At 36.4% G+C, this 26,967-nt stretch overlaps 1 protein-coding gene across 7 annotated transcripts in view; it reads left to right on the forward strand.

Moving 5' to 3' along the window:
• Positions 1 to 26,967, forward strand: part of TRAPPC8 (trafficking protein particle complex subunit 8) — a 57,969-nt gene that overhangs the window by 4,768 nt on the left and 26,234 nt on the right. For 3 of the 7 annotated variants that reach the window (XM_087754275.1, XM_087754282.1, XM_087754313.1), the window contains exons 2-17: positions 2,253 to 2,447; positions 5,134 to 5,217; positions 8,118 to 8,207; positions 9,532 to 9,706; positions 10,102 to 10,255; positions 11,372 to 11,459; positions 12,956 to 13,203; positions 14,712 to 14,827; positions 16,190 to 16,340; positions 17,665 to 17,765; positions 19,284 to 19,389; positions 20,934 to 21,065; positions 23,202 to 23,426; positions 24,524 to 24,632; positions 25,370 to 25,564; positions 25,758 to 25,888. In XM_087754275.1, the coding sequence (XP_087610401.1) occupies positions 2,253 to 2,447; positions 5,134 to 5,217; positions 8,118 to 8,207; positions 9,532 to 9,706; positions 10,102 to 10,255; positions 11,372 to 11,459; positions 12,956 to 13,203; positions 14,712 to 14,827; positions 16,190 to 16,340; positions 17,665 to 17,765; positions 19,284 to 19,389; positions 20,934 to 21,065; positions 23,202 to 23,426; positions 24,524 to 24,632; positions 25,370 to 25,564; positions 25,758 to 25,888 (2,300 nt within the window). Of the gene's footprint in view, positions 1 to 2,252; positions 2,448 to 5,133; positions 5,218 to 8,117; positions 8,208 to 9,459; positions 9,707 to 10,101; positions 10,256 to 11,371; positions 11,460 to 12,955; positions 13,204 to 14,711; positions 14,828 to 16,189; positions 16,341 to 17,664; positions 17,766 to 19,283; positions 19,390 to 20,933; positions 21,066 to 23,201; positions 23,427 to 24,523; positions 24,633 to 25,369; positions 25,565 to 25,757; positions 25,889 to 26,967 lie in introns of all 7 variants that reach the window. The other 4 variants (XM_087754288.1, XM_087754320.1, XM_087754302.1 and 1 more) reach the window with 3 other exon arrangements.

Genomic DNA, 26,967 nt, shown 5'->3' on the forward strand with positions numbered 1-26,967 from the left:
CTTCACTGTGTTTTCCCATGGGCTTCAGTGCTGGCTAAAAGTTAGGAGTGAATGTGTGTTTGAGGAGGGTAGAACTATGCCAGTGCAGACTTGAACTGCGATTGAAATCTGCTTTAGCATCTAAGGTGGGCTGTGAAGACATCTAGTGTGATCTGGCTCAGGCTATGTAGTTGTTACTTCTCAAAAGGCTTGTGGAAAAGGTGTGGAGTGCTCTGCAGGCTGGAGGGGACCGAAAACTCAGTTTCAGACCTTTACAGTGTTAATTTTGTGGTTAGTTGCAAGGCATGGAGAAGAACAAGAATTTTCCTTTGTGCCGCCCTTTATATGCTATACAGTGATTTGTGAAAATAAAATGCAAAGGAGTCAAGGGCTGTGCTGTGGTAGCACCAGGTGTCTTAGGTAGCCATACTCAATGTGTCCTGCCTGCACTTAGTCTGGCTTGCTTGGTGGTGCTTGTGGTTTGAAATAGGGAAAATGACATGAAAAATCAGAGCAGACCCAGAACTGTAATGTTTGTTGAAAATGTCATGAATACTTTTTTTAAAAACAAATGGCTTGAGGGAGCAAGTTTGACAAAGATTCTGCAAAGGGAGCTCTGCATTTACAAGTCGTGTGAAGCTCAAATTATTGCTTATGGTAAAATGTAACTTTGTAAGATACAAAAGAGATTGCAGCCCAATCAAATTTTAGTGAAAAGATCACAGAGCTAGACCTTAAGTAGAAAGGTGGGCCAGTATACATATGTGTAACAAAAACTTAGTTTTCTGGTGGCTAATCATTTTTTGATTTTCAGGAGACTGAGAGTTTTTGAAAAACAACAAAACTGCCAAAACAACAAAAGCAGAGACATAGGGAATAAAAGCAATCATATAATTAAAGAAAAAAGTGAGATTTGCCTGTGATGGTATTTTTTTAAACATAAAGAAAATAAATGCACCCTACGTATAGCTGTGACAGTTATATGGAATTTCAACTTTAACTTTCAGTTAAATACCATTGTTCATTAATTATCTTGCTGGACTTTGCTGCTGCCTTGTCGTTTAGGCTTGGTATTGACCCCTTTGCATGGGCTTGGGACTCTTTGGTGTTTTCTGTCTGATGGCTTTCTTGGAGAAGTTGGTTTTAATGGGAGGAAAGTATTTTTTGAATAAATAACACAAAGCTAAAACAGCGTAAGTTACTATGTGCTAATAACATAAGGCTGGTATCACCCTTTTAAAGGCTCATTTTTAATAATGAACCTGTTCCCTTTTTGGAATATTTTCATTGGTAACAGTCTACTTCACTTTTTCTAAATAAGTAACCTCTTCACATTGACAACATAGATGCTTGCCAGCTGTTAGTAGTTCTGTCATAAGTATTAGGTCCATGGATGCTTTCACTGCATTGTTGAAATTTTTTTATTTTTGAGGCTGCATGCAATAATCCACTATTTGTCAGGCGAAACTCTTGTGCATAATTCTGAAATCAATATTTAATACTCAGAAGACTTTTTCTGTTTTTTAAACAAGCATTTAAAAGTGAATCAGGAATGCTGGTGTTACTAACATTGACTTTATTTTTAATTGATTAATTTTAACCAAAAGTTTGTCACTCAAGAAATGTAGCTTCAATAACATTCTCTTAAGATACATCAGTTGTGTGATGCCGTTTGGAGAACAGGGGAGTTCTAAAACCATTTATTAAAAAAACCCCAAAACAACCAAATTTAAAATAATCACACTGTAGTATTAAAAATGAAAGGTTATGTTCATTGTGGATGAACTAATACTATGCTATCCCTGTCAATTTTCTTGAACGCTATTACTGTGTACTGGGGTTTTCTTGGAAACTGGTGGCTCCTTGAAATGTGAGATGTTATGTGAAATCCGTATGTGCTTACTGTGGGCTTTCTGTGCAAGTTGACTTCGTTCCACAAGGGAGGTGGTGCAGCTGTGTAAGGCATGGATTTAAAGCACTTTGTTACTCTGAGTGGATATTCTTATAAGCTAAGATCCTGTGCTATGTTTTCATCGCTCTGCCTAGATGAGCCTAATGTTGAACATGAAGTAATTTTTCATTCTTGCCTCCTCTCTACTCCATTTTTGACACTCAAGTATTATGCACTGTGGTCTAAAATTGGTGATGGAGAGATTTAGTGAAGAAAGTAATCCTCAAAGGAAAAGAAAAATCTCTTGGAGAAATACTAATTTATGGTAACTATTTTAACTCTTTGTTATATTCCTCAACAAAGCCTTTTTTTTCTTTTTTAGTTCACATGAGAGATCCTAATAATCAGCTTCACATAATTAAAAATTTGAAGATTGCTGTCAACAACATTATTACTCACCCACCTCAGCCTGGTGCCATTCGAAAACTTTTGAATGATGTTGTGTCTGTCAGTCAGCCTGCTGAAGGACTAGTAGCTAATGTGATCACAGCTGGAGATTATGATCTCAACATTAGTGGTATGTAATGATATTGCATTTTTTTGTAGCTTAAACTGGAATTTACTGTAAGGTTTCTAACCTTGATTTCAACTTCAAGGCATGTGTTAAAATTACTCTGAGAGTTGATCAGTTTTGAGTAATTGTTTTTACTGAAACTTCAGAAATGTCAAATAGTTTTGGTTTTATGTAATGCTAAAAGAGTGGTTGAACTTAATAATTCTTAATTAATGTTTTCTAATGTAATTCTTCTGAACTTGTGTTAAATCATCATATTATTTTCATGTAAAAAAACCTCATGCTTTGTGCTAATTCATCAGATGAGAGGTTTTCTTGTTACAGAACTGATATACTGACTTGTTACACTTGGTTGAATAAGTATTAGAACTTATTTATAATATTGGTACTAATGTACAGCTTTATATTGAAGTTAGTCCTCCTGGCTTCTTTTGTTTTTTTTCTTTTTACTTGTTGCTTAATGCATAGAGTTCATAAAGTTGCCATAAAAGTTTAAGGAAAAAAGGTTTTGATGAAAGATGTGTGATTCCTTCTCTTGGTGTGTTTTTTTTCATGAAACTCAGTGCTTCATATTTCACTGTCAAAATGGCTAGAATATTCTAAAAATGTTTTTTTTAGATCTCCAAGGGATAAGGCATTGTGAATAATACTAAATGAGACCTGATCTTGAGAGCTGAGAAGATTAAACTCTTCCCAATTAAGACCTTAATCCTTTAAAGCCTTTGAGTACCTACTTAATTCAAAGCATGTATGCATTGCCCTATTTAAACATGAGTAATTTATTGTACTTAAAGTTCAGCATGCAGTGAGGAATTTGGCTCTGCTATAGCAAAAGACTGTTGAAACTTCATGAGGATTAGTATCTGATGTCATAGTGTGTTGATTTTTTTCTTATGTTGATGATGAAAAATGCATAATTCTACATCTTTGATACCTAATTTACAAGCCACATCCTCAACTTGATGTGGAATATTGATAGTAAAGGAAAAGGCTTGAGCTTGGAAATTCTAAGTTTTGAGAGCTATTGGGAACTGCACCCTTTTTCAGTTTCCATGCCCTCGTTTATCTGTGAAATTAGTGAATTGCCATTTTTTTGTGAAATTTTTTTGGAGGAAAAGTCTGCTTCAATTCTAGAGATTGGAAGACCCTAAGAAAGCAGAATGGTTTCAGTGAAGAGACTTTCCATAGTGTTTCTAATGATCTCAATTTAGAAGTGAGGTATTGGAAGAAGGGAAGAAAAATAGTGGCTGTATCAAGCCATGCTTTGTAGTTGTAGAAGCAAATAACTTTCCTTTTGTTTTCCTAATTTGCTGCTGGAGCCTCAGATGTACAAATTATCGTACTTGACTACCTTCTGTCTCTTGGTGATTAGGTTCTTATTTCCATTCAGACTGGCTATATGCTTATTTGACAGAAGGAGAGTTGTATAAGCTGTTTAAGATCATACCGAAGGACAAAATCATGTAACAACTTTGTAGTTTTGTAGTATCCCGTTTTAGGGCTTTAGCACAGAACACTGGCACAGTGTTCTTGATGATGAAACTTGAATCCCATTGCATTGTAGGAGGATGTGACGAAATCCCTAGCTTGTCAGGTAGAGTTCCTTTTCTACTTAGAAAACAATGAGTATTTACTAAAACTTATGTTTTTCAACTTTGTTACAGCATTTTATTGAAAACCAATGGAAGCATTCATTCCTGACAACAAAACATAATCTTTTGGCATGGAAATGTGAAATACTCTAATTTGTTCTTTAATTTGCTCTTTTGGTGAATTAGTTTTCTAGGATAGCAATATTAAAACACATTTCCTTAATATTTAATGATGGTTAAGTGCAGTCTATTTTAAAGGAAGACACAAACATTGTTTAAGAAGCTCATGTATGAGTGTTTCTGGTACTGGAATCATGATCCTGCTCTCTTTTTTTTTTTTTTTAGAAAAGTTCTGGAACTGCTGTGGTGAATTGGTTTAATTGTTTGTAATCCTTCTTTGTTACATTTGTTGTTTAATAGTCTCATAGTTCCATAATGTTCTTGTACTGAGAGACCTGGTTGATTGCTGAACGGGTGCTTACGTTCAGCCACGCCCGCTTCTCCCATGTACGGGTGCATGTGGAGAGTGAGGAAAAGTGATCCCACTGAAGACTTATTTGAGAGAAGGAAAAAAAAATATATTAAGTTTTCAGCTGGATCACTTCCCTGGCTGTTTGTTCAGGACTCCATGATGGTAATGCTGGCATGCAGCAATGCAGGAATATGATGCAGATAAGGGAGAATGTTGAAGCAACCACTTTCGGCAGCTAACATCTTCAGTTACTTTAACTGTAGTACTACAGGCTGAGAAATCTCAGAAATTAGTGTCTTAAGTTTATAGTATCTTCCAGCTAGAAGAATAGAAATAATATCTAAATGTAACTTAATTCTTTACTACTTCATAGATTTCCATTTTTATTCAAGCCCAGAATTTGGGCTCAACCAGAAATTAATATTGAATTCTGTTAAAGTATGCTGTCAAATGTTGAGGAGCGTGAAATGTTCATGATTAAGGTTAGCTGGAATCAAATGTCTTCAGTCCCTGATGGACCTGCATGGCATAGATTTTTCTACTTCATGCTACCAGAGTGTAAAAGCCAATAGTGTGTTTGCACCTGACCCTTTTTAGTATAATAATACCATGTTTTTTCTATCAGATCGCTCAGTTAAAGCTAGTGTTCCTTGGTACAGTAATTGGAAAGAGACACTGATGGAACTGAACACATCCACGTTTTATTCAGGTATTTTTTGTGGTTGGTGCCAATTTACCAAATTGCCCTTTATTCCTTTTCCATGTGCCCCATCCACCTTTCCTTACCATCTGCTACAACTGTTTAGCACTTTTCTTGGCGTAGATGTGTGTTCCTCCATTTTTTTTCCCCCTAAATGAAAAATTGTTGGTGATGGTTGTTTAATTTTTCTTTTAGTCACATTTCTACTCCTGTTAATCTAAATCATTTGGTCTTTCCATACAGTCAATAAGAGCAGAGTGGTGGTGGGAAATGACCTGATGCTGTAAAAGCACTGTCTTGTTTGATTCTATGGAACTGTATACTGTCATTGTTCTGTATTTAAAATGTAAATACTTTCTGCTTCTCTATAGAACTTCCTTCTTAGGGAATAGTGGTGCTTTTCCAATTGGAACTGAAGTGCTGACTGTACTTAGAGCATATGTGCCTCTGCTGTATTGACATTCTTTCTGGAGTATGACTCTTAAAAATGCATTAGAAAGCTTTTTTTTTTACCTAGTTTATCAGACTTACTGCTACCAAAATGCATTGGTTATTGATGTCTCAACTTATAATGAAGCTCTGTGTTGTGGTCTATAAGAGCCAGATTTTGATGTTTTTCAAGTTTTAGATATTAACAAAGTTTATGCCTTTGGTTAGTAATAGCTATCATTTCAATAATGTCTGTTCAGATGCTGCTAAATGCCTTCCTTTCTTAATGTGCTAGAGTACCAGTATCTGTGAAATTCATCTTGGTCAGTCAGGTAGCTAAAAAGTACAAAGCCTCATGAAGTAGACTTCTCATTCTTAAGCTGTTATGTACGAATGTTACTTACCAGTTTTTTTCTTAACAGTTTCTGAACACATTAACAAGTTTGCCTAAGCTTCAGTTCTGCTTGTTTAGTATACTGGAAACATATTACTGGAAAAATGCAAAACATACAGGTCTGTGTACCTAAATGACAGAGTGTTGCTATGCACTGCTGTAATGTGTTATGAAATGTTACACCTGTGAAAATTTTTTCAAATATTGTTTTTGTTTTGAATATTGTGCATGTTTATTATTTTAAGTATCTACTACAAATGATTACAGCCCTGTAAATGCTCTTGAGTGAATACTGTTAATGTATGTTGTGGTTGTGTAGAGGGAATCTAGTTGCCTTTGTAGCCACTTCCAAGGTTCTTAATAGGCTGAAGGGGTGGGGGGAACCACCCCACAAAAGGAAGTAGTGCTTCCCTGTTTGTAGCTGTGTCAGATTTTAAAAACTTTTTTTTTGCCATGGTTCAGCTGTAAAACGGAAATGGAAAACTGGAAACAGAGCTTGAAACTAAAATATGGTTGAAATTTCTGTTTTAAGTAGTTTAGCATTGTTTGATTTGAACCTGAGTTACTACAAGGCTTTGTTATACTTGTGAAAAATATACATGAGTCACTTTCTCATGGCTTGTTATTAAAAACAGGCTGTGTTTTCCTTAATTTAAATAGTTGGCATATTTACATGTAGGACTTGGTAAAGCCAAGAGCTTTCTATAACCTGGATGAGTGCTCAGAGAGCAGTTGCTAGAAAGGCTATAATAAAAAGCCAGAAGTTTGCCTCCTATTGATCTTTTTTTATGTGAGATGTGCTGACTGCTAGACTGAGTTTAGTTATGAAGTGTGACTATATCTGACTTCTGTGTGGATCAAGCTGATGTAAGATGGCCTGATAATGTAGGATTAAGCAAAATGCATTAGCTTAATGCACTAGAAGGTAATTCAACATAAAAATGAAACTCAATTTCCTAAAGTCAGCTAAGAAATCAAGGTTGTGATTTTTTTGGTGGGGGGAGGTGGGGGAGGTTTACAAAGCATTAGAAATTCTTATGTGAGTTAAATCAAGGGATGTGTTTTCTTGGGGCCATATAAAGAAAATAAATACCTTCAGAATTTCTTATTAATGGATTTTTCTGTACTAGTTATTGTTTTCTAGTTTGCAGGTGAGTTTACACTGGATTCCAGCTAACTTCAGTGTGAAATCAGGTTATTGGAAGTGGGCTGATTTTGCTCTGGGGTCTTTTTTTCCACTCAGGGGAAGGAGTTGCAGAATTGAGATGGCATAAAAAAGGCTTGAAAGAAGAAATAATACTTCATTGCTCAGCTGATAGTTGGAGTGGAAAGAAACAGACAAAATTTTTAAGTTCACATGTTCTTTGGATGTCCTGGACATACTTGGTTTCCCTTGATTTGTTACTCAGAAAACTGAAATCCCTATTGTGAAAGGGCATTTCAACATGGCAGGTTAACATTATAAGGCATTGATGGCACAATTCGGATCTGAGCTTTTAACTTTTTTGATCTCTTGCTTTGCCAGCTGACAGCTGAACTGTTTATTTTAGCAGGGCAGAGGAAGGGGACTACTGCCAAGCGAAGTCACAACACTTGCAAAAAGCTTTAGACAAACTGGCAGGATAGGGTTTTGGTACTCCTTAGTTCCTCAGCGTATTCAAAAATTAATTTGGCTTCTCGATCAATTCTTACATCCCTAGCTGAGGCAAATTTAATGACTGTTAGAAGAATTTTTATTTGTTTTTTTTCTTTCCCAAGTGTGTGTGTCTGTTTAAAGGGGTGGTAAGGAGTAGTTACTTCAGCAAGGACTGAATACATGCAAGCCTACAATATTGAGGCACTTGGTACTTAAGATACTGCTCAGTTTCACAGGATTTGATTCAAAGTGTTATTGTTTCTCCCACTTGTGTGTATTTTAGATGCTTTCTCCTTAAACTGTTCCCTCTTCTTTCCCCTGCCATGCAAACCTTGTCAGAGTTTGCAAGCTTCACTTTTAGGTGTAGTCTTTCATATTTCCTTTTCATAAATGAGTAAACAGAAGTTTTGCTGAATATTCTAATTTGTCCTATCTTATTGTGTATTCCAGCTACTACTCCTTGGTTTGAGTCTTACAGAGAGTGCTTTCTTCAGTCCATGCCTGCATCAGATCATGAATTCTTAAACCACTATGTTGCATGTATCCTTTGAGTGTTACAGACCTGTCTAGTGAAAAGGCTGTTAGAGCTGGCTGCAGAAATGTAATATAGGAGACTTTGAAATTTTGCAATAACTCTTTTTGCCATTATGAATTGAACTATATCTCTTTTTCAATATGTCTAACCGTACAGACTAATTTCATAAGGGGGTCAGGGTTTTCTTTGTCGTTAGTGTTGTTATTTTGTTGTTGGTTTTTAACCCACACTTTATGTGTCAAATTGAACTCTAAGCTAATACCTGTAAACTAAACTTTCTTCTCCTAAAATGCTTTCGCCTGTAGCTCTTTAGGTATCTGTTCACTGTCGCTTATGTACGACAGAAGCTTGTGTGTTTGGGATGCACCTGCTGCTTTTTATAGCTTGTTCTGGCAGATGGAGGGGGGAGGTTGGGGAGGGTGTTTTGGAAAATGGGTGAACTTTGAGCTATTTTGGACAAAAAGTCTGGAAAGATGCCTAAATGCTTTCACGATTTTTTTTTTTTTTTTTACAAAAACTTAGGCCCAATTTGCTTGTCTACAGGGAAAATAAAAATATGCGCTGTTTCATGATGTAGCTGGTGTTTAGCTTTACAATAATTATAATGCTGCAGGTTTCATGACACCTACCCTGTTCCTAACTCTTTACTGTCCTTTATCATTTCAGTATAGTGGAACAGGTATGTTAGTAGCCATTGGAGAGAACCCTTTGTGCAGAATTAACTTGGCAAAATACTGATTCTGGCCTTTGACTTCTGAATTTTAACATTTAAAGTACAACTTGCTTTCTGGCTGTTTAGTGAATAGATGTAACAGAGCAGGATGTTCCTTATTAATGAGTGTGTAGTTGCACTGAGGTAAAAATCTGAACACTTATGCTTTTTACTCAGATGACGTTCTGTGTTTATGAATACTGGCCGTTATTGTTGCTCAGGTGATACCTTAAAGTCCCAGCTCTCCTTGGGAGTTGAAAACTAAAGTACACTGGAGGTGAATTTCAGTTATGTTTCATGTATGAACAGTTGGTCTGTCTCTAAAATCTTAAATGAACTATTAGCTATTATGTATCGACTTAAACTTGGATTCAGTGTCAGAGTTAGAACAAATTCCTGTTTCATCACGTGTTACAGATGTTAGTTAACTGACTGTTTAAATAGTGTTTTTTTATCAAGACTTAGGCCAAATTGTAATTGCACATACTTTTGTGATAGTGTGTTTTACAGGCTTAAATGTTGTACTCATCTGTTTTGTTTTATAGGCTTCCTATTTTATTATATGACCAGTGGTTGTTCCTGGATTCTTTTGGTAAATGTCCTTAACACAAATTCAGGTATGCTTGTAGTTTCTTCTAGTGAACCAGAGCCTGTGGAGCAATTTCTGAAGCTGTCTCAAGAACAACATCGAATTCAGCATAGTAGCGAATACTTATATCCCAAGTGGTTTATACCAAACACTCTTAAATACTATGTGTTACTGCATGATGTAAGCACAGGAGAAGAACAGAGGTGGGTCTTCTGCCTTCAGTGAACTTACAGATGAACTCTTTGACTGAAATGTTTGTATTTATGAATTCTGTTGAGATCAGATGTACAACAGGATCCATTAACTAGTATGCTGGCTATTATCAAGGCAGATTTCCTTAAGTATAATTTTTAAATCTATTTCTTGTGTTCATATAAAATGAAGAGAATCAGTCCTAGCTTCTTGAAGTAGATGCTTTCTTTGCTAGCTCGCTGAACTAATTCTCATTCTCACTCTTGCATAAAGGACTGCTTTCAAAATAGGAGAATTTTCCTTTTAATCCCTGTGGATAATAGTCTAAAATAGCTTGTTGCAGTACACACTTGGAATAGAATTGGTTTCATATCAAGACAGGGTAAGTGTTGTTTTGTTTTTTCAGAGCTGACTCCATTTATGAAGAGATGAAGCAGAGGTATGGAACTCAGGGTTGCTATTTGCTGAAAATAAATTCTCGGGTGTCTAATAGAGGAACAGATGAACAGATACCAGATCCTTGGAGTCAGTACCTTCAGAAAAACACTATCCAGAACCAGGTATTATTGTATTTTAAAATCAGTTTATAAGATGCATATGAAAGCCCATTTTAGTTGTGTTAAATTTTGCCTTAGTATTATGTATATGTTTATGCAGAATGGGCTAATAGGCAGTCAAGATACTTCTAGCATAGCTATGACTTTTTGTGAGGGCATAAAATGAGTCTTCTCGAAGAACTGTCCTCTGTGCTACTTAAATTGACAGTAAGGAGCACTGAAATACTCGACTGTCTGAAACAGGACTGACAGGAGCACTGAAATAATAGACTTTTGCTTTATGCACTGATAAGAGCAAGTAACCTCAGAAATGTCCTGTTTATAGTAACTTCTTACCTTCATTTTGATTAATTTTCTTTGCTCTTAAAGTTTCCTTTTTTCCCAGGTCTTCTCTACTTCACTGAACAGTGTGGGTGTGTTGTTTTGTGAGGGTATGTGTGGTTTTTCTTGCAGTCCAGTCTGGTCTGTCTGCTGCTAAGATGGCAAATGATAGTGTGTGTTAGCTCAGACTCTTGAGTTCAATTTGCCATAAATGTCTGTATTTTTGGCTTTGGGACTAAAAACATTCCTTCTTGAGTTTGCTTTTGACTGACCTGCAGTTTTAACTGCATCTGATTAAAAGGTTGGTTTGTGGAATCATAGTTTTTACCAAATCTAGCTGGCACTGGAAAGTCAAAACATCATGCTCTTTAAGCTAAGGGGACCAGTAAGTAATGTTCTACCATAAACTAATATTTTTCTTTTTTCTGTCCCATATCAACTGTCCAACATGGACAATTTTTTTTGTATGAGCTTGTTCAGGTATTGCTTTAGGGAGTGTATTTTCACTGCTGTAGGCATTGCTGTGTAAGAGTTGGAGTTGCTTGCTTTAGTTAACAGCGAAGCTGTTTGAGCAAGCCAGAAGATACTTGCTTCATTTGGTGAATATAACATTCATCTTTACAACAGGAGAGTTCTGAAAGCCTCACAAACTACTTAAGAAATTAATAGATACGAACAAACATGCTTTCTTAATAGTTCAGTTAACTGTTATTAAAGTTAACAACTACTGTTGACTGACATTTGTGTGTGTGCTCTAGTATTCTTAAAATTCTGACTTTTTTTTTTTCTTTCTGGCAGGATTGCTATGAAGATTGTCCTTATACTGTCATTTCAAACAAGAATACTGATCACTTGATATCAGATGGCTTAGACAGTGAAATTAAAGGTATTTTTATAACTTCTACCAAAACATTGATGTGATAGCATTTATATAGCTGTCTCATGTCTTGGACAGTAATCACTTTAGTGATTTGTTAGGGAATTCAAAGTAATAATTTTCTAAATGCTCAAAGATAATGTAACCTGGTGTCCACAAAGAAAAACGCTGTGGTGCTGATCTACTGGATTGGTGGTTATTGGTAGATGTGTCTTTAACGAGATGACTATTGATGTATTGGGCTCATCTTTTGTAAGATTAAGCATATTGTCTGCAAACTCTGACAATGCATAAAAAGTAACATAGGATTAAATGGTTAATTTTCATCACGATAAAAGTTCTGGTTAGCGTGCTCTGATGTAGCTTGGAAGCTGAGGTGTGTGTGTGGGTTTTGTCCTTGTCCTTGTTTTTTGTTTTAAATCTGGAAATGACAGAGTAGTGACTTACAAAGTAAGCTGGCTGAAAGAACTTGCCTTGCAATTGAGCTCGTGGATGGCAGACGACAGTAAATAAAATTGAGTGCAAATTAATGCATGGCCTTTTTTTAAGGCAGCTGTGTAGGATTCAGATGAGAAGCATCATCAAATAGGGAGGAAGTGAAGGCACCCCATACTGTCTGGCCTGATTCAGCCCAGATCCTTCATACCTGACTTGAAAGGCACGGGGAGACCTAGCATGTGTAGGAAAGCCCGCAGTTACCTCGAAGTGGCTTTCTAGGGCCTTACAGCCCGGATGTAGCCTGCAAGCTGCTGTTTGAATTTTATGTACCCAGCTTTACATTTCATGAGTAAAATCCACTAAGGATTTGCTTTCATAGCTCAGCTTTGCTCAGTGCTAGCTAAGGCCAGATAAAGCAAGATGATTGTCTTAGATAGAAAGGAAATAATAAAGAGAACTGTTTAAGTCTTAAAATGAAATGGTGTCTCGGTCTAGTTCGGACAGCTAGATGCAATAGTGGTCAGCAGCCCCTCTCACTGAAGTAAGAGGATTTCAGAGGACGTTGTTTTACATCATAATTGTTTGGAAGGGCATGGAAAATGAGTTTGTTTTTTCTTAACCTTAAAACATAAGCAGAAAAGAGTGAATGGATCCAATGGAGCCGTTGTAGTAATTGCTGCATTTCCAACTGTTTTAATGAATATTTGACTTGGATTTTAATGTTTTCATAGTTTTCCTTCAGTGTTGCTGATATTAGTCAGCATACTTGGGGATTTTTTGCACTGTAGTTGAGAATCGAAAACGTGCGTATCTAGCCATGTTGTAGTTCCTGAGATTCCCTGAACCTTCTGAGGAATTTCAGGAGTGGTGTAATACTTGAGTAGTGCTCAGCTGCTGTCTACTCAGCATTGATTTGTAGTGCAGAATAATAATAATGCAGAACAGCTTTGCTTAACAGAATTCTGAGTAAGGAAAACTTTAAAGTAGGTTAATAAAAATGGCATTCAAAAACCAAAATGTTTAAGTAACTTTATACTTACAGGGTTTTTGTTTCAATCTTTCAATAGATGGCCTGTCAAATAACTTTAAGACTCACCCCCTTCAACTGGATCATCCCAGTGGCAGTTTGGATAGCACTGATTACATGAAGGCTACTGCATCATTGCAAGACTCAAAGAAATCAAATTCTGGAACACCTCATGGTGCTTGTTTAACACTCACAGATCACGATCGAATTAGACAGTTCATACAGGAATTCACATTTAGGGGACTTTTGCCACATATAGAGAAGACAATTCGGCAACTTAATGATCAGGTCAGTTTACTTTTAAAAACACTTTGTGCTGTAATGAGAAAAACCAGTTGGGGTATAAATCCAGTTATCCAGAAATCTATTTTGAAATTATTACTTCCTTCTGCATCTAATGATTCAATGATCTTATTGAAAACTGTAAGTAAATTTAAGAGAAATAGCTGAAGATATCATTTTTGCTCAATTTGTCTCTTAAAAAAAACATAAACCCAATTTGTATCAGCAGAGCTTCAGTGTAAGGTGGCTTCTTGGTGAAAGCCTGTCTGAACTGTTATCACGGATGTCTGTCCTTGCTCCTGAAATCTTAATATTTTATGCTTCTGGCATGGGGAACAAAATATATTTTTTTGGTGTTTCAACATTAGAATGCACAACTAAAGTTAAGAAATGTATTTTCATCAATAATTGTCTGCAAAAAAGCTGCATATTTCAGTTGATACTTCTTGATGGGGAGAAATGCATGGACACCCTAAATCATGCAATTCTGTTTTGATCTCAGCAGTTTTTGCAACTGAGTATTTTTCTCTAAGCTAAGATTTTTTTGGAAGTGTGATAGCTAATATCATGCCCATTTTAAGTCAAGGACATGCATTAAAGTTACTTCCATCACAGTAAGGTCCTTTCTTTTATAAGTGTTTCAATTTTATATAGTCTTAAACAGCTGGAGAGAAGGATTGTTTTACATTAGTACAATCAAATTACTGTACTTAGCATTAGACTTGGACCCAAATATCAGTCTGTTATCTGAACTCTGTATTTTGATTGAATTATCCATTCAGGTTATAGCTTTAAGTATGAGGGGTTTTGATAATAAATGTCATATGCTGCAAGGAACACTCTCTCCTTGAATTGACTTTTGGGAGTTTGTATATGCTGACGCATGCTTACACTTGGAAAGTTTTATCAAGAAATGTAAAAAGTGCATATGTAAAGTGTAGCAAACAGCCTTACCGTTAGGAATGTAGTAATACATTCCTAGTCATGGTAAGAAAAGCACGATGTTACAATTTTTAAAATTATCTTTAAAAACAGATAAAATTATTTTAAAATTAATTTAAAATTATCTTTAAAATTATCTTTAAAAAGAGACACTTGAAATCGATTTTCACAATGTGGTAATACTTTATGTGGATGGCGATGGGGAGAATATGTAGGTTCTCTTGAATATGTACTTAGTCTAGATTTTAGGTTGGACTAATAGAAATTAAATATTCTGTTAGTTTTCAGACAGATCAAATGTTTCAGTTCTTAGGATTGAGATGTCTGCAGGTTACAGCAGCAATAGTGAACCTCAGCTGTCTGAAATAGAATAAATATATAAATTGCAACTTCTGTCTCAGTGTGATTCATTCTAAAGGAGTGTGCTCTTGGTTATTTTATTGGTTTTATTTCTGTTTTATGGAAAAAACAGAATTTAGGAAGCCTTAATGAAGCTTGGGTTTTTATATTAGTTTAACTTATATTAGTATATCTCTTGCAATGTAGTGCTCTAAATTTGTGTCTTTTTGCAGTTAATATCCAGGAAAGGCTTGAGTCGATCACTGTTTTCCGCTACTAAAAAATGGTTTAGTGGCAGCAAGGTTCCAGAGAAAAGTATAAATGAACTGAAGAATACTTCTGGTTTGCTGTAAGTAATTTCAGTCCTTACCTTTAGAGCTAAACTGAAAATGTGCTACTCCTTTTTTTTGGGAGGGAAAGCCTGTGTTTATTTGACAGTGTTCTGCAAAGTGAACTATATCAGCAATATTGTAAGAGACTTCAGTTGGAGAAATCATGAAAAGTACTATGCCTAAACATGTACAATAAAGGAGTAGCAGAACTTAAAGAAAAAGGGGATAAAAGAAACTGTTTACAGAGCCATCTTCCTGCTATATTTACAGTGACCCTTTCTAAGTTACAAAGAACGAACATTTTTAAGAGTAAATGTAATAGTAATAAAAAGAAGCTATGGTCTGCCATAAGGGATTTTTTAAAATTAGTACAAGCTTTTTCCTTTCTTATTTAAGCCAAACCCCATGTATAGGTGTTTTTGTTTATGTAACTATGTAATTTACTGCAGTTGAGTATTAAGTATATTGCTTTCGCAAGTGTGTTTGAGAGCTAAATTAAGGGGAATCTTATACTTTTTGCACCTGTATTTTACACTAAAACCAGATTTTAAATTTTACCAGAATATTCATTCTGTGCTTTGTAATTTCCCTCTATGAGTGAGGATGTATAATCATGAAAAGCACTCTCTTCAACTGTCTTATCTTAATCACAGAGGTCTAAACAGTTCTTGGACATTACCTAGCAAAAGTTAATGTTCCTGACACTTACAGCTTTAAATTTGTATGTTGTATCTCTTTGGATTCGTAATACAAATGTTAATTTCAGCTTTCTGTATTGAACTCATAAGCATGGTTTGCTTCTTACAAAGTTTGACTAAAAGTGTTTGAAAATGTATTTGGTCTTCACTGAAGTGATTCATATATATATATATATTTTTGACTAACCAAAAGTTAGACAGATGCTTGCAGGGGACAGGAACTCACCCAGTGTTTTGGCATATGGCATAGTTTTCTAGTGGATTTTCTTTCTTTCAAGAGAAATGGGGAGAAATAGCAGCTACAGCTAGGTGAACAAAGTCTCTTATTTTTTTTCCTTCTCATACAGCTCTGTTTAGCTCTAACAGTTAATCTTACTGAGCAGTTTCAGTGATAGTTGCATACTTTTTTCAGTGTTTCTTGACTAAGAGGAATGCTTGCTTTGAATGTTAGTGGAACAGTGAATCTTGTTAATCAGAAAGTAGGGTGTGAAACCAAGTTACATGTGGCAGAAAGGAAGCAGCTTTGCTTTTCTTAGCTGTTTTTTAGTTGAAGCTGAAGCAATGCAGTTTTTATTCCTACTTTGTGAATAGAAATTAAGATGAGAGGGGACGACTTTATAGAGCATGTCTTGCTCTATTTATTAAAATTATGACTTTGAATTTAAATATTTGTATTTATAGGTATCCACCAGAAGCACCAGAGCTTCAAATCCGGAAAATGGCAGACTTGTGCTTTTTGGTGCAACACTATGAACTTGCATATAGCTGTTACCATACAGCAAAGAAAGACTTCTTAAATGATCAGGCAATGCTTTATGCAGCTGGAGCACTGGTTGGTACTTCACATAACATAAACATTCTGTGAACTTTTCCTAATAATCTCTAATATTTGTCTGAAGGTAACAAAACACAATCTCTTCCCTCCACCTCCAAATTCATAAGGTTCTTGCCAAATTTGCTGCATATCTTTAGCAAATCCTAAAGTGTTCTCAAATCTATTGGCTGCTGTTTTATGAAGGGAATAAAGGTGTGAATAAAAATTGACGAGTTAATTCTTAAAATGTGAAATATAGAAAGGAGATTTTGCTGGAGGTTGCATTCTAGGTATTCTATCTTGAAACTTGTAGACTGATAACTCAAACAGGTGTGAAATAATTTTATAGTATCTCTTTTAGACTTTGGCAAAATACTTATTTGCCAGGAAGTCAAGACTATGTCACTATAAATATGGTATTGTACCATTTTTTTTTGTTAAGACTTGAGGGATATAGTTTGAGTATGTCACTGCTGAACTTCACTGTAAACGCATACTCATTCATTAATTTCTCCTGAGATTGAAGGTATATGTGACTAAAATAATTTTCAAAAAGATAAATGGGAACACTGGGGAAAAAGAAGCTTGTTTTAGAATTTTCAGAAGCTATGTCTTGTAGACTTTAGTCTGGTTAACTTGATAAATTTGAAACTTTACTTTGGAGAGCTATGGAAGCATTCTTGTACACTGTCCCATCTCGATGTAAAACCTTTACATAAATGTGTATTTGTGTGACGGTTGCTCTGCATTTGAATAATCTGAAAAGTTATCTTAATTTCTTAATGAATGGTTTGTAGAGGTCTTAATTATGAATGTTTGCAACCTACAAGTCTTAGTCTTTACTTCAGAAAAACTTTGCTATCCTATCTTCCCACCCATAAGGAAAAAAGTAAAATTTCAGAGTGCATGTTTACTAGAGTTTCCTTGGAAGCTGAGAATGTAACTTCATTTAAGCAAAACTCAGAAAACAGTCCCCTTCTTAAAATAGATGCTAGTACTACTTTATCAGAAAGATTGTTCCTGCAATAGGAAATTATTTCTTGGGCTTGTAAAGCAATACTGAATAAATGCTTCTGCATAGTGTTGGGGGTACCATCAACTGAAGACACTTCTCTGAGTGTGTGTAACTATCTTGCTGCTGTCTGGTTAATTAGCAGCAGAGCAATAAGTAGGCTATTGTATTAAACCTTTTATCAGTTAGTGTGTTTGGTACGCTTTTATATGCCAGTAACTGATTAGATGAAGATCTTGAACTAGTAGCTGTTGAAATGTGTTTTTCAGTGTTTTGAGGTTTACAGTTTGTTGAAAAAACTACAGTGAGAGTACCCAATTTCTCTTGTAGGAAATGGCAGCAGTATCAGCTTTTCTTCAGCCTGGAGCTCCTAGACCGTATCCTGCTCATTATATGGAAACAGCAATTCAAACCTATCGAGATATCTGCAAGTATGTTGTTTACTTTCGTACTGATCCAATGAAAGCTGAAAGACCTGATGGCTTAACTTTTCTTACCCTGCACAGTGATAGTGCCAGATGACTAAAAGATCACAGAATGATGGTAACTTTTTAAAGAGTAAGATATGTTAGTTTGTCTAGGATAACATGGAAGGGGATCTATGCCGTTCTTAACAGAGTTCTTATTAAACTTGTGTATTGGATTTACTTGGTAAGATTTTGGTAGTGGGGTGGCTGCAGGGATGGCTTCTGTGAGAAGACAGCAGGAGCTACCCCGTGTTGGTCAGAGACAGTTTTCACCCTGCTCCAAAGTGAACCTGCTGCTGACCAAAGCTGAGCCTGTTGGCAATGCTGGTGGTGCCTCTGTGATAACATATTTAAAGGGTAAAAATAGCTGCACAGCAGCTGTGAGAGGAGTGAGAAAATGAGAAACAGCCCTGCAGACACCAAGGTCAGTGAGGAAGGAAGGGGAGGAGGTGCTTCCCCGCAGCCTGTGGAGAAGACCATGGTGTAGCAGGTTGCCCCTCTGCAGCTCATGGAGGACCGCAGTGGAGCAGAGATCCATGCTGCAGCCTGTGGAGGACCTAATGCCAGAGCAGGCTGATGTGCGCTGACTGAAGCTGCAGCCTGTGGAGAGCCTACGCCAGAGCAGGTTCCTGGCAGGAGCTGTGACCCATAGGGACCCCACACTGGCACAGTCTGTTCCTGAAGGATTGTACTGTGTGGAAAGGACCCATGCTGGAGCAATTCTTGAAGAATTGTATCTGTGGGAGGGACCCCACGCTGGAGCAGGGGAAGAGCGTGAGGAAGAAGGAGTGGCAGAGATGAAATGTTATGAACTGACTGCAACTCCTTTTCCCTGTCTCCCTGCCCTGCTTGGGGGGAGGAAGAGGTAGAAGAGTTGGGAGTGAAGTTGAGCCTGGGAAAAAGGAGGAGTTGGGGGAAGGTGTTTTAGTTTTGGTTTTTATTTATTACTATCCTATTCTGTTATTAATTGGTGATAAATTAATCTTCCCCAAAGCAAGTCTGTTTTGCCTGTAACTGGTGAGTGATCTCCCTGTCCTTATCTCGGCACATGAGCTTTTTAATCTAATTTTCTCCCCGTCTTGCTGAGGAGGGAGTGTGGTAGAGCTGCTAGGTAGGCACCTGGTACCCACCAAGGTCAACCCAGCACAACTTGTTTCTGGCTGTTGGACTTCTTGTTTATCCAATCATTTATCTGGTTGGATCATTTTAGTTGGTATTTTTATAAATATAACTGTCCTCAAAAATGCTCTCTAGCTTTGACTTTTGAAAACCTGCTGTTATAGTAGGGTAGGACACTTAACGTGTCAATCTGTACATGGTTATTTTGAAGAGGTGAACTTTTGTATATTTTACTTTAAGAAGGATAAACAACAGAGCATCAGTCTGATGTGATATGGAGAAAACTTGTCAGATTTGAGGTGGAAAGTTTTCTGTGGTTTGTTTTGATAAATATTTATTAATACATTTATGTTTTTGCTTTAGGAACATGGTTCTGGCTGAACGCTGTGTGCTGCTTAGTGCTGAAATCTTAAAAAGTCAAAGCAAATATTCAGAGGCAGCTGCTCTTCTGATTCGTTTAACCAGTGAGGTAAAACACTTAGTAGCTTTTTCACTCTTGCCTTCCCCCCATTTGTTTACTTACCAAAGCACTTCTAGGTTACACTGTAATTCTTGTCCTATGATATTTTCTAGCCAAAGGTAGCAAATGAGCTGGTATAAAGCATGAACTGAAGAAAACTGTTTACAAGTGAAGAAACTACTACTGCTATTCTTTTTCTTTTGTAGTCAAGTGACTTGCTTGACTATTTTAAATGTGCTAAATGTGCATTTGTTATCTTTGGCTTTATAACTAACTTTCTTTGACATCTGCTTAGCTCTTGTATGGCATGCTTTCAGTTTGCTTGCCAGAGCCATAATGGATACTATCCCACATATAATCAGAAGTTCTCTGTAGTTTAAGTAACTAAGGCATTACTGCAGGTCAGCTGTTATGGATCATTAGAATCTTAGTGTGTAAGTGAAAGCTAGTCTGAACACTTCTGTAATGTTAATTGGTGGAAATTAAGCATGGAATTAGCTTCTAACAGCCCAGAAGGTCTCTTGCTTGAAAAGGAGTGAAACAAATATAATACCAGTAGTAGCATAGCATCTTCTGTGTAGCTTGGAGGAAAGTCTAACTGGCAGTTAGTTCTGGCTTTGTGGCCAGCTGCACCAAATGTGATGCTTCTGAGACTTTTCCTGGGACAGATTAAGCATGGAATAAATTTGCTTCATTCTGTAAGTTTCTCTCTCAAGTATCTTTGTAGTTTCATTCTTGCCCTTTCAACTTAAGCGTGCTGCCAGAATTTGTGAGGAGCATAAGTTATTTAAGCAAGGAATTTAAATACTGTTGGCTCTGCACAAGCATTTTATGACTTAAAATTATATGTAGTATGCTTGTGGTGCCTTTTTGGCAGTTGGAAGGAAAATCTTCGTAGGATACTATATAGGTGCCTCAGAGTATATTTGTAGTCCAAACGTATACTTGGACGTCACTGATAGCATGGAGTTCAATTGTGGTAAAATCAAGTAGATTCTGTTCTGATTGGTTAAAGTAATATAGCTGTGTCTTGGCATGAAAAGAGAAGGGGTAATAATAAATTGTACATTATTAAGAAATAATCCTGGTTCTTGTGATACAAATTCACTAAGTTCCATTGTCTCCTCTATTTTACCTTCATCCTGTTAAAGCTCTTATTTTTTGTTTCTAGCCTTAATATCTGCAGGGGGAGGGAGGGGAAAAGGTAGCAGAGTGCATCAGAGGTGATGGTAAGGGTTAGAAATGGTAGCCTCAGTAAGTGAAAAAGCAGAAAATATTTTTGTCACTCATACTGAAACAGGTTGATACATAAATCTCTCCACTGGAAAAAATTACCAGTGTGTTTGGTATTGAACACTATACATATAACAAAGTGAAAAATACCTTTAGGCTTATTTTCTTTTATATGCACACATATACATATGTTTGCATAAAAAAGAATCTTCACAGCACTGTTACAGCTTACTGTCCCTGTTAGCATTAAAACAAGGCCACTGTTATCTTTATGTTTATATTCAACTTTGAGGCTAATTGTCCTTTTTACTTTTAAATAGGATTCAGATCTTCGCAGTGCACTTCTGTTGGAGCAGGCAGCCCATTGCTTTATAAACATGAAAAGTCCCATGGTTAGAAAGTTTGCATTTCACATGATATTGGCTGGCCATAGGTTTAGTAAAGCAGGGCAGGTAAGTATTATCTTTCTGCATGGAAAATATGCCCGGTATTTGATACTTACTCTGAAAAATGTTAAATGTGTTTTTAGTCTGGAAAAAGGTGCTTCCTTCTGACACTTTTGTGTTAATCAGAAGTATTCAGCTCTGTGATCTTCTGAAAATGTCTTCTGCATTGATCATTATAGTGTTTTACTTCTGTATTTGCAGTGATGCTGAAGATCACTGACTTGAAACTTCTGATGTGTTTTCATTTCTGGGTCTCAATTTTATACACAGTGAAATACAAGGCTTTTTATTTGGGTAAAGGAGTATTTTTACTCGAGGTAAGAGTGAGTTGCAGGACTTAGGGATTTGTTAAACTCTTTAATTTATTAGAATAATAGCAAAATTTAGATATCTGTTTTTTTTTCCTGGTGCCTTAACCACAAGCTTTTTAGCGGAGGTGCAGGTATGTGAACAGTTACTACAAGACAAACTAAAGCATCTCTCTATGGCTGCTTAGACTTAAGTAGCAATTAAATCAATACAAATCAGATTATTTTTACTTCCATTCACATTCCTCTGCAGGCAGCTCTAACTGTGGTAAATAAACTCAAAGTTTGTTGGACATAACTTGTGTGCTTTATTTCTACCTCGGTTGTGGGATAGACTCTAAAGACAGCTTGTGCTTGATTACTGCTGAGGTTAGCCACCGGAGTTCAGTTGTGGGGCTGTCCCTGAACACAGTCAATTGCAGTTTACCGATAAGCTGCAAACCTGTGGTAGAAATAAATTTGTGTTGCAAATCAATAATACAGGAGAACCCAGGTGTCAGAATTTTGTTTGAAACAAAGCCCTGTGGTCTTGGGGGGGTGTTCTCCTACCCCACCCAATCTTGTTTTTATCATCCTGGTGAGGACCAAAGAAAGCATTGTTGTATTCTTGGCTTCTGTATTTAAAGTCACAGATGTGAAGAATAGTAGGAGTATTTTCCCTGCTCCTTGGTTTTCTTCATGCAATCGTTTCCTTGTCTATTGTTATGACAATACAGTACTGGCAGGGGGCTATTGATCAGAGGTTTTTTATTTATTCTCTTATATCTCACTCCTTCGCCTGGAAAAGTGCATGCATTTTTGTAAAGCTTTGACTTTGTCTTCATGTAACAACGCTCTCATTTGTGTCTAATTCTTGTAGGGATTCTGGTTTCCAAGGAATGCTTTTTCAGTGTTACAGTAAATGTAGGTTGTGGTTTTTTTTTTTTCCATATGCTTAGAGGCACCAAAATATTAAATGCTACTGAAGAGAAGTCAGCCAGGCTTCTCAGCTGATTACTGTAATACCATATTTTAAAGTGTCAGTAATATCTGTGGATGTTAAGGATTTACTGCTTGTACTCTGCTGTCATCACCATACCAATTTGAACATATCTTAGATTTTTTTTTTCCCATTACTGCTGTAAATAAGGGAATGCTGTTCCCTTTTTTTAGAAGCTGAGACTTGCCTGTACAGTGAATGCCTATGCAGATGTTCAATACCTAGACTTGGGATTGCATGCCCAGGTCCTGATGTATGTGCAGGAAAGGAACTGTGGAGCTGATTGGGAGCAGAGCATCTATCTCCCAATGGCTGATGCAATTGGTAATTTTGTCTTGTATGTACTGTAGGGCTGTGTTTTGTTGGTTTGCTTGGCATGGATTTTGTCCCAAGTGTGTCTAGTGATCAACAATTGACTGGAAGTGTCACACTGAAAGTTCAGTTACAGAAGTGAAATGAAATGTATTAAATCTAGCTTATGTCCTGAGGCTTAACAGTAGAGCTCTGTAGACTTTAGCAGCTGGCCCTAAAGCAACACAGAACACTATTTTAAAAGGAGTCTTTTCCTTGTTGTTTACTTTTTTAACTTACTGCCTGTTACAGTAGTCTTTGAAAACATGAACTTAATCTGAAGGCTAGGCTCTATACCGTAGGAACCAACAAGTCTGTGCTTAGATTAATGTTGACCAGATGCTGTGAGGCAGAGTTCTGCAAACATTACTCTCTGTGTAGTGGAGGGGTGGTGAAAACTAAAGTAACTTTTCTCACTTACTGTTCAATTTTCCTAGTATTACAATTAAAATGAGTGATTAGTGGGATTATTTGAGAAATTAACTTGTTTGTTTTTTCTTGCAGAAAAAACATGCCTTACGTTGCTACTGTCAAGCCATGCAGGTTTACAAAGGGAAAGGCTGGTCTCTTGCAGAAGACCATATTAACTTCACTATTGGTCGTCAGTCCTTTACGCTTCGTCAGCTTGACAATGCTGTGTCTGCCTTCAGGCATATTTTGATCAATGATAGTAAACAATCTCCAGCTCAGCAAGGAGCTTTTTTAAGAGAATATCTTTATGTTTATAAGGTAAATGACTTTGATTGTCTTTATTTCTTGAGTAATCAGTAATTTTGTTACCAGTAATTTTCTGTTAAGTCATTAAATGATTTTCTGTCATACCTACTTTGTTCCAGGGTTGGTTGGTTGTTTTTTTTTTTTAATGTGGTTGATGTGTTCATATTTTAGTTTAGGCTTGAAAAAAACAAATGTGCTGCATCTCATGTGTGTATTAAGTGTACTTCCACTGATGGGTATTACTGTGAATCTTTGTGTTTTTATTACAGCAAAATGAACTCTTCCTTTTGAGGGTCATGGCTGAACTGCAGCTTGTGGTAGTTCAGTTTCTTTTAGAGGAAGTGCATCTGTTTTGTTTTGATCAATTTATAATGATTTTTGAGGCTTTTGATAATAAATGTTTAATAAAGACTAGGTAGCTCTGTCACCTTTTCTGGTCCTATAAAGTACTCCCCACCCATGTCGTAGTGAATTTTATTCTTTAATACAGACTTTTATAGATCAAGTGACTCATCGAGTTGGCTGTAAGTTTGTGAGTGATCCTGGATTGTAATATGCCATGTACATTATGGGATGTTTAGTACTGGTATCGCCACACAAGTTGCAGCCATGTAGTTAGTTACTGTCTTTCAAAGCTTGTGAACAGAATTTCTGTGGTGTTTGCTAAGTTATGGTAGACCTTACTCAAGGCTGGTGTTTGAGTCCACAGCTCAGCTGTGGCGAGAGTCTTGTGTAATGGCGGTGGTGTAGTGAACATAATTTGTCAAGTTCTGAGTTACAGTGTCAAGCTTTGCATTAAATAAAGCTTATAACAGTGATGCAGGCACAACAGTGTTTAGAGAGCTGGATTAAAATCATTCTCCTTTTTCCATAAAGATTTCACAAACTTTAAACTCTTATTGAAGAAAAAATACTACTTCAGACTGTCAAAGTAGAAGAAACTATCAAAACAGTTAATTGAAATGAGTCATTCCATCTTAAAAATACGACCTGTTCAAACATTGAGTACTTATAACTTGGCTTCCTTACCATTCAATCATTGGTAATGTACAGCATGGATATGATGTATTTGCATAATGGCATGACACTGTTTTCTTCCTTTGCTCCAGAACGTAACCCAGCTATCACCTGATGGTCCCTTACCACAGCTTCCTTTACCATATATTAACAGCTCAGCAACTCGTGTTTTCTTTGGGCATGATCGAAGACCAGCAGAAGGTTAGAAAATTTCATGTAAACAGATTGAAGTCCCTTATTTATGGAACCAAAATATATTCAAGAGTTGGTGTCATTTGGGGGGGACGGGACACACAAAAAACTGTCATTATGTAAAAGTAATGTGACAAGGTAACTTCTTAAGATTTCAGAAGAAAAGCTTAAGCTTAGTATCTACTCACTAGATGTTTTCAGACTTCCTGTGTAAATATGAAATCTGCATATGTGCTGACTTCCACTGTTTTTCATAGCTGGAAAACTTCAATGCAAGTCTGTAATGAACTTCATGAAATGGATTATTAATGCTTTAGCAAACGCTAGATGCTAGTGCCAATGCTAGAAATGAGCTTTACAGTTAACTTTCTCTTGGATTAAATGTTTGAAACACTGTGATTCCTGAATGTAAAGTAAGCTGAGTGGAAATTCGTATATAAATCAGGGCAGTACTGTGGGGCTGCAGTCTGTCATAAAGTAAAAATAATCTGTAAGCTGAGTATACCATGTAGCATGCTAAAATCTTGGAATTCCACAATTTGCAAATAGAAGTATACTCAAATTATCCTCAGTATTGTCTTCCGTGTGTGTTTCAAAATGTCTTGCAACTTACTGACTTAAATCAAATGACAGTGACTGAGAACTGAAATATTTTAACAATGCTTACCAAATTGCCAGTGCAGCCCTCTGTTGCAGCTGTTGCATGCCACTGTTCTCATCTTCTAAGATTGCCTTACTCACACTAGGTGAAAAGCAGGCAGCTACGCACGTAAGTCTGGATCAGGAGTATGACTCGGAATCATCACAACAGTGGAAGGAACTCGAGGAGCAGATTGTATCTGTGATAAACAAAGGAATAATACCTTCAAACTTTCAACCAACACAGTTCTGTTTAAATCGCTACTCAGATAACTCCAAATTTCCACTTGCTGTGATAGAAGGTAAAGTTAAGATTTATACATTTCAGAAATAAAGTGAGTTAGATAAATTTGTACAATATTTCCTGTGTTATTGTAGATTTAAACCAGTGTTCTTGTGCAAGTTATTGGCACAAGAACACTTTGAGTTAGGTGAACCTTCAGATTGTGGTGGGGATAGCCTGTTGTCATTATTTTCTTGCACTTTTTTTAATAGAACCAATAACTGTAGAAGTGTCCTTCCGAAACCCTTTGAAAGTTCCACTTCTTTTGACTGACCTTTCATTGCTGTGGAAGTTTCAACCTAAAGACTTCAATGCAAAGCATGATGGAGAAGCAAAAGAGCTGGTAAGAAAAGCTTCATCCTTTTTTCAACCAAAACCAAACAGCTACAGTTATGGAGTATATATTAACTTAAGTCTTCAAAATTCTGTAGTATGAAAACAGCTGGTTTAAGTGTAAACTAAAAAAAAGGGCAAAAAAAAAAAGTAGCTACTCAATTTCTTTATGCATTGTTTAGATTTTCCTAGATCCATAGGGCACAAAGCAGCCAAGTTAACAAACGTACTGTAATGAGTATTGTAAAGCTTAATGCAAAGCAAAATATTTCCAACATTTCATTGTATGTGTAGTACGTCTGTTTTGAGTCACACTATCCTTGACTAGCAGAAATGACTTGAAATATCAATAGGTATATTATCAAATACCTTTTTGTTACTCGAGCTACTGTATGTAGTGAAATGTGTGTTCTGAAAAACTGTGCTGGTACGACATGGGAACATCTTGGTATCTTGATTAGAAGAAAGATGAAAATTTATTGTATTAAAAATGAATGTTTTGAATATTTTAGATGAACTACTCTTGTTACTGTTTAATTTAACGCTTTGACTAATACTGCCAAAGCTTCCCTCTGAAGGACTGTTCTCACATTTATATTTTTAAGGTTTTAATATGTTCTAATACCGAATATTACAGTAAATTCCTTAATAATTTGGTTTCCTGGCCAAAAGTATTTGGAACATAGTGATCTCTAAATGTACTGTGAGTGTTTTCCAGAGTTATAAACATGGTTTCATATAAATAAGTCTCAAGGATTACCATATGCTTTCCCTTCTGTTCTGGTCTGAACTGCTACTTTAATGATATGATAAATACTTCTGTGAGTATCAGTGAAATTGACTGGGAATGGTTCCAACTTATAGTGATATATTTTTCTTTTAAGTAAATGTTTACTGAGCTCTCTAGCTGCTTCTTTAATTCAGAAAGCCTGAGAAGCTGGGCATACAGCACCTGCTGGTCCTAACTGTCTGCAGTTTGAAATTTGTATGCTTTTTTTCCTTGAACACTTTAAGAAAGGTGTGGGAAGTAATATTTATGGCACTTTTTCTGCCTAGGAGTAATAGTATCTGAAAAGCTGTTTCTTCTTT

Source organism: Nipponia nippon, unplaced genomic scaffold, assembly GCF_047370975.1.
Source record: "Nipponia nippon isolate SJK-2023a ecotype South Korea unplaced genomic scaffold, ASM4737097v1 scaffold_1, whole genome shotgun sequence".
In the NCBI taxonomy this organism is placed as follows: domain Eukaryota; kingdom Metazoa; phylum Chordata; class Aves; order Pelecaniformes; family Threskiornithidae; genus Nipponia; species Nipponia nippon.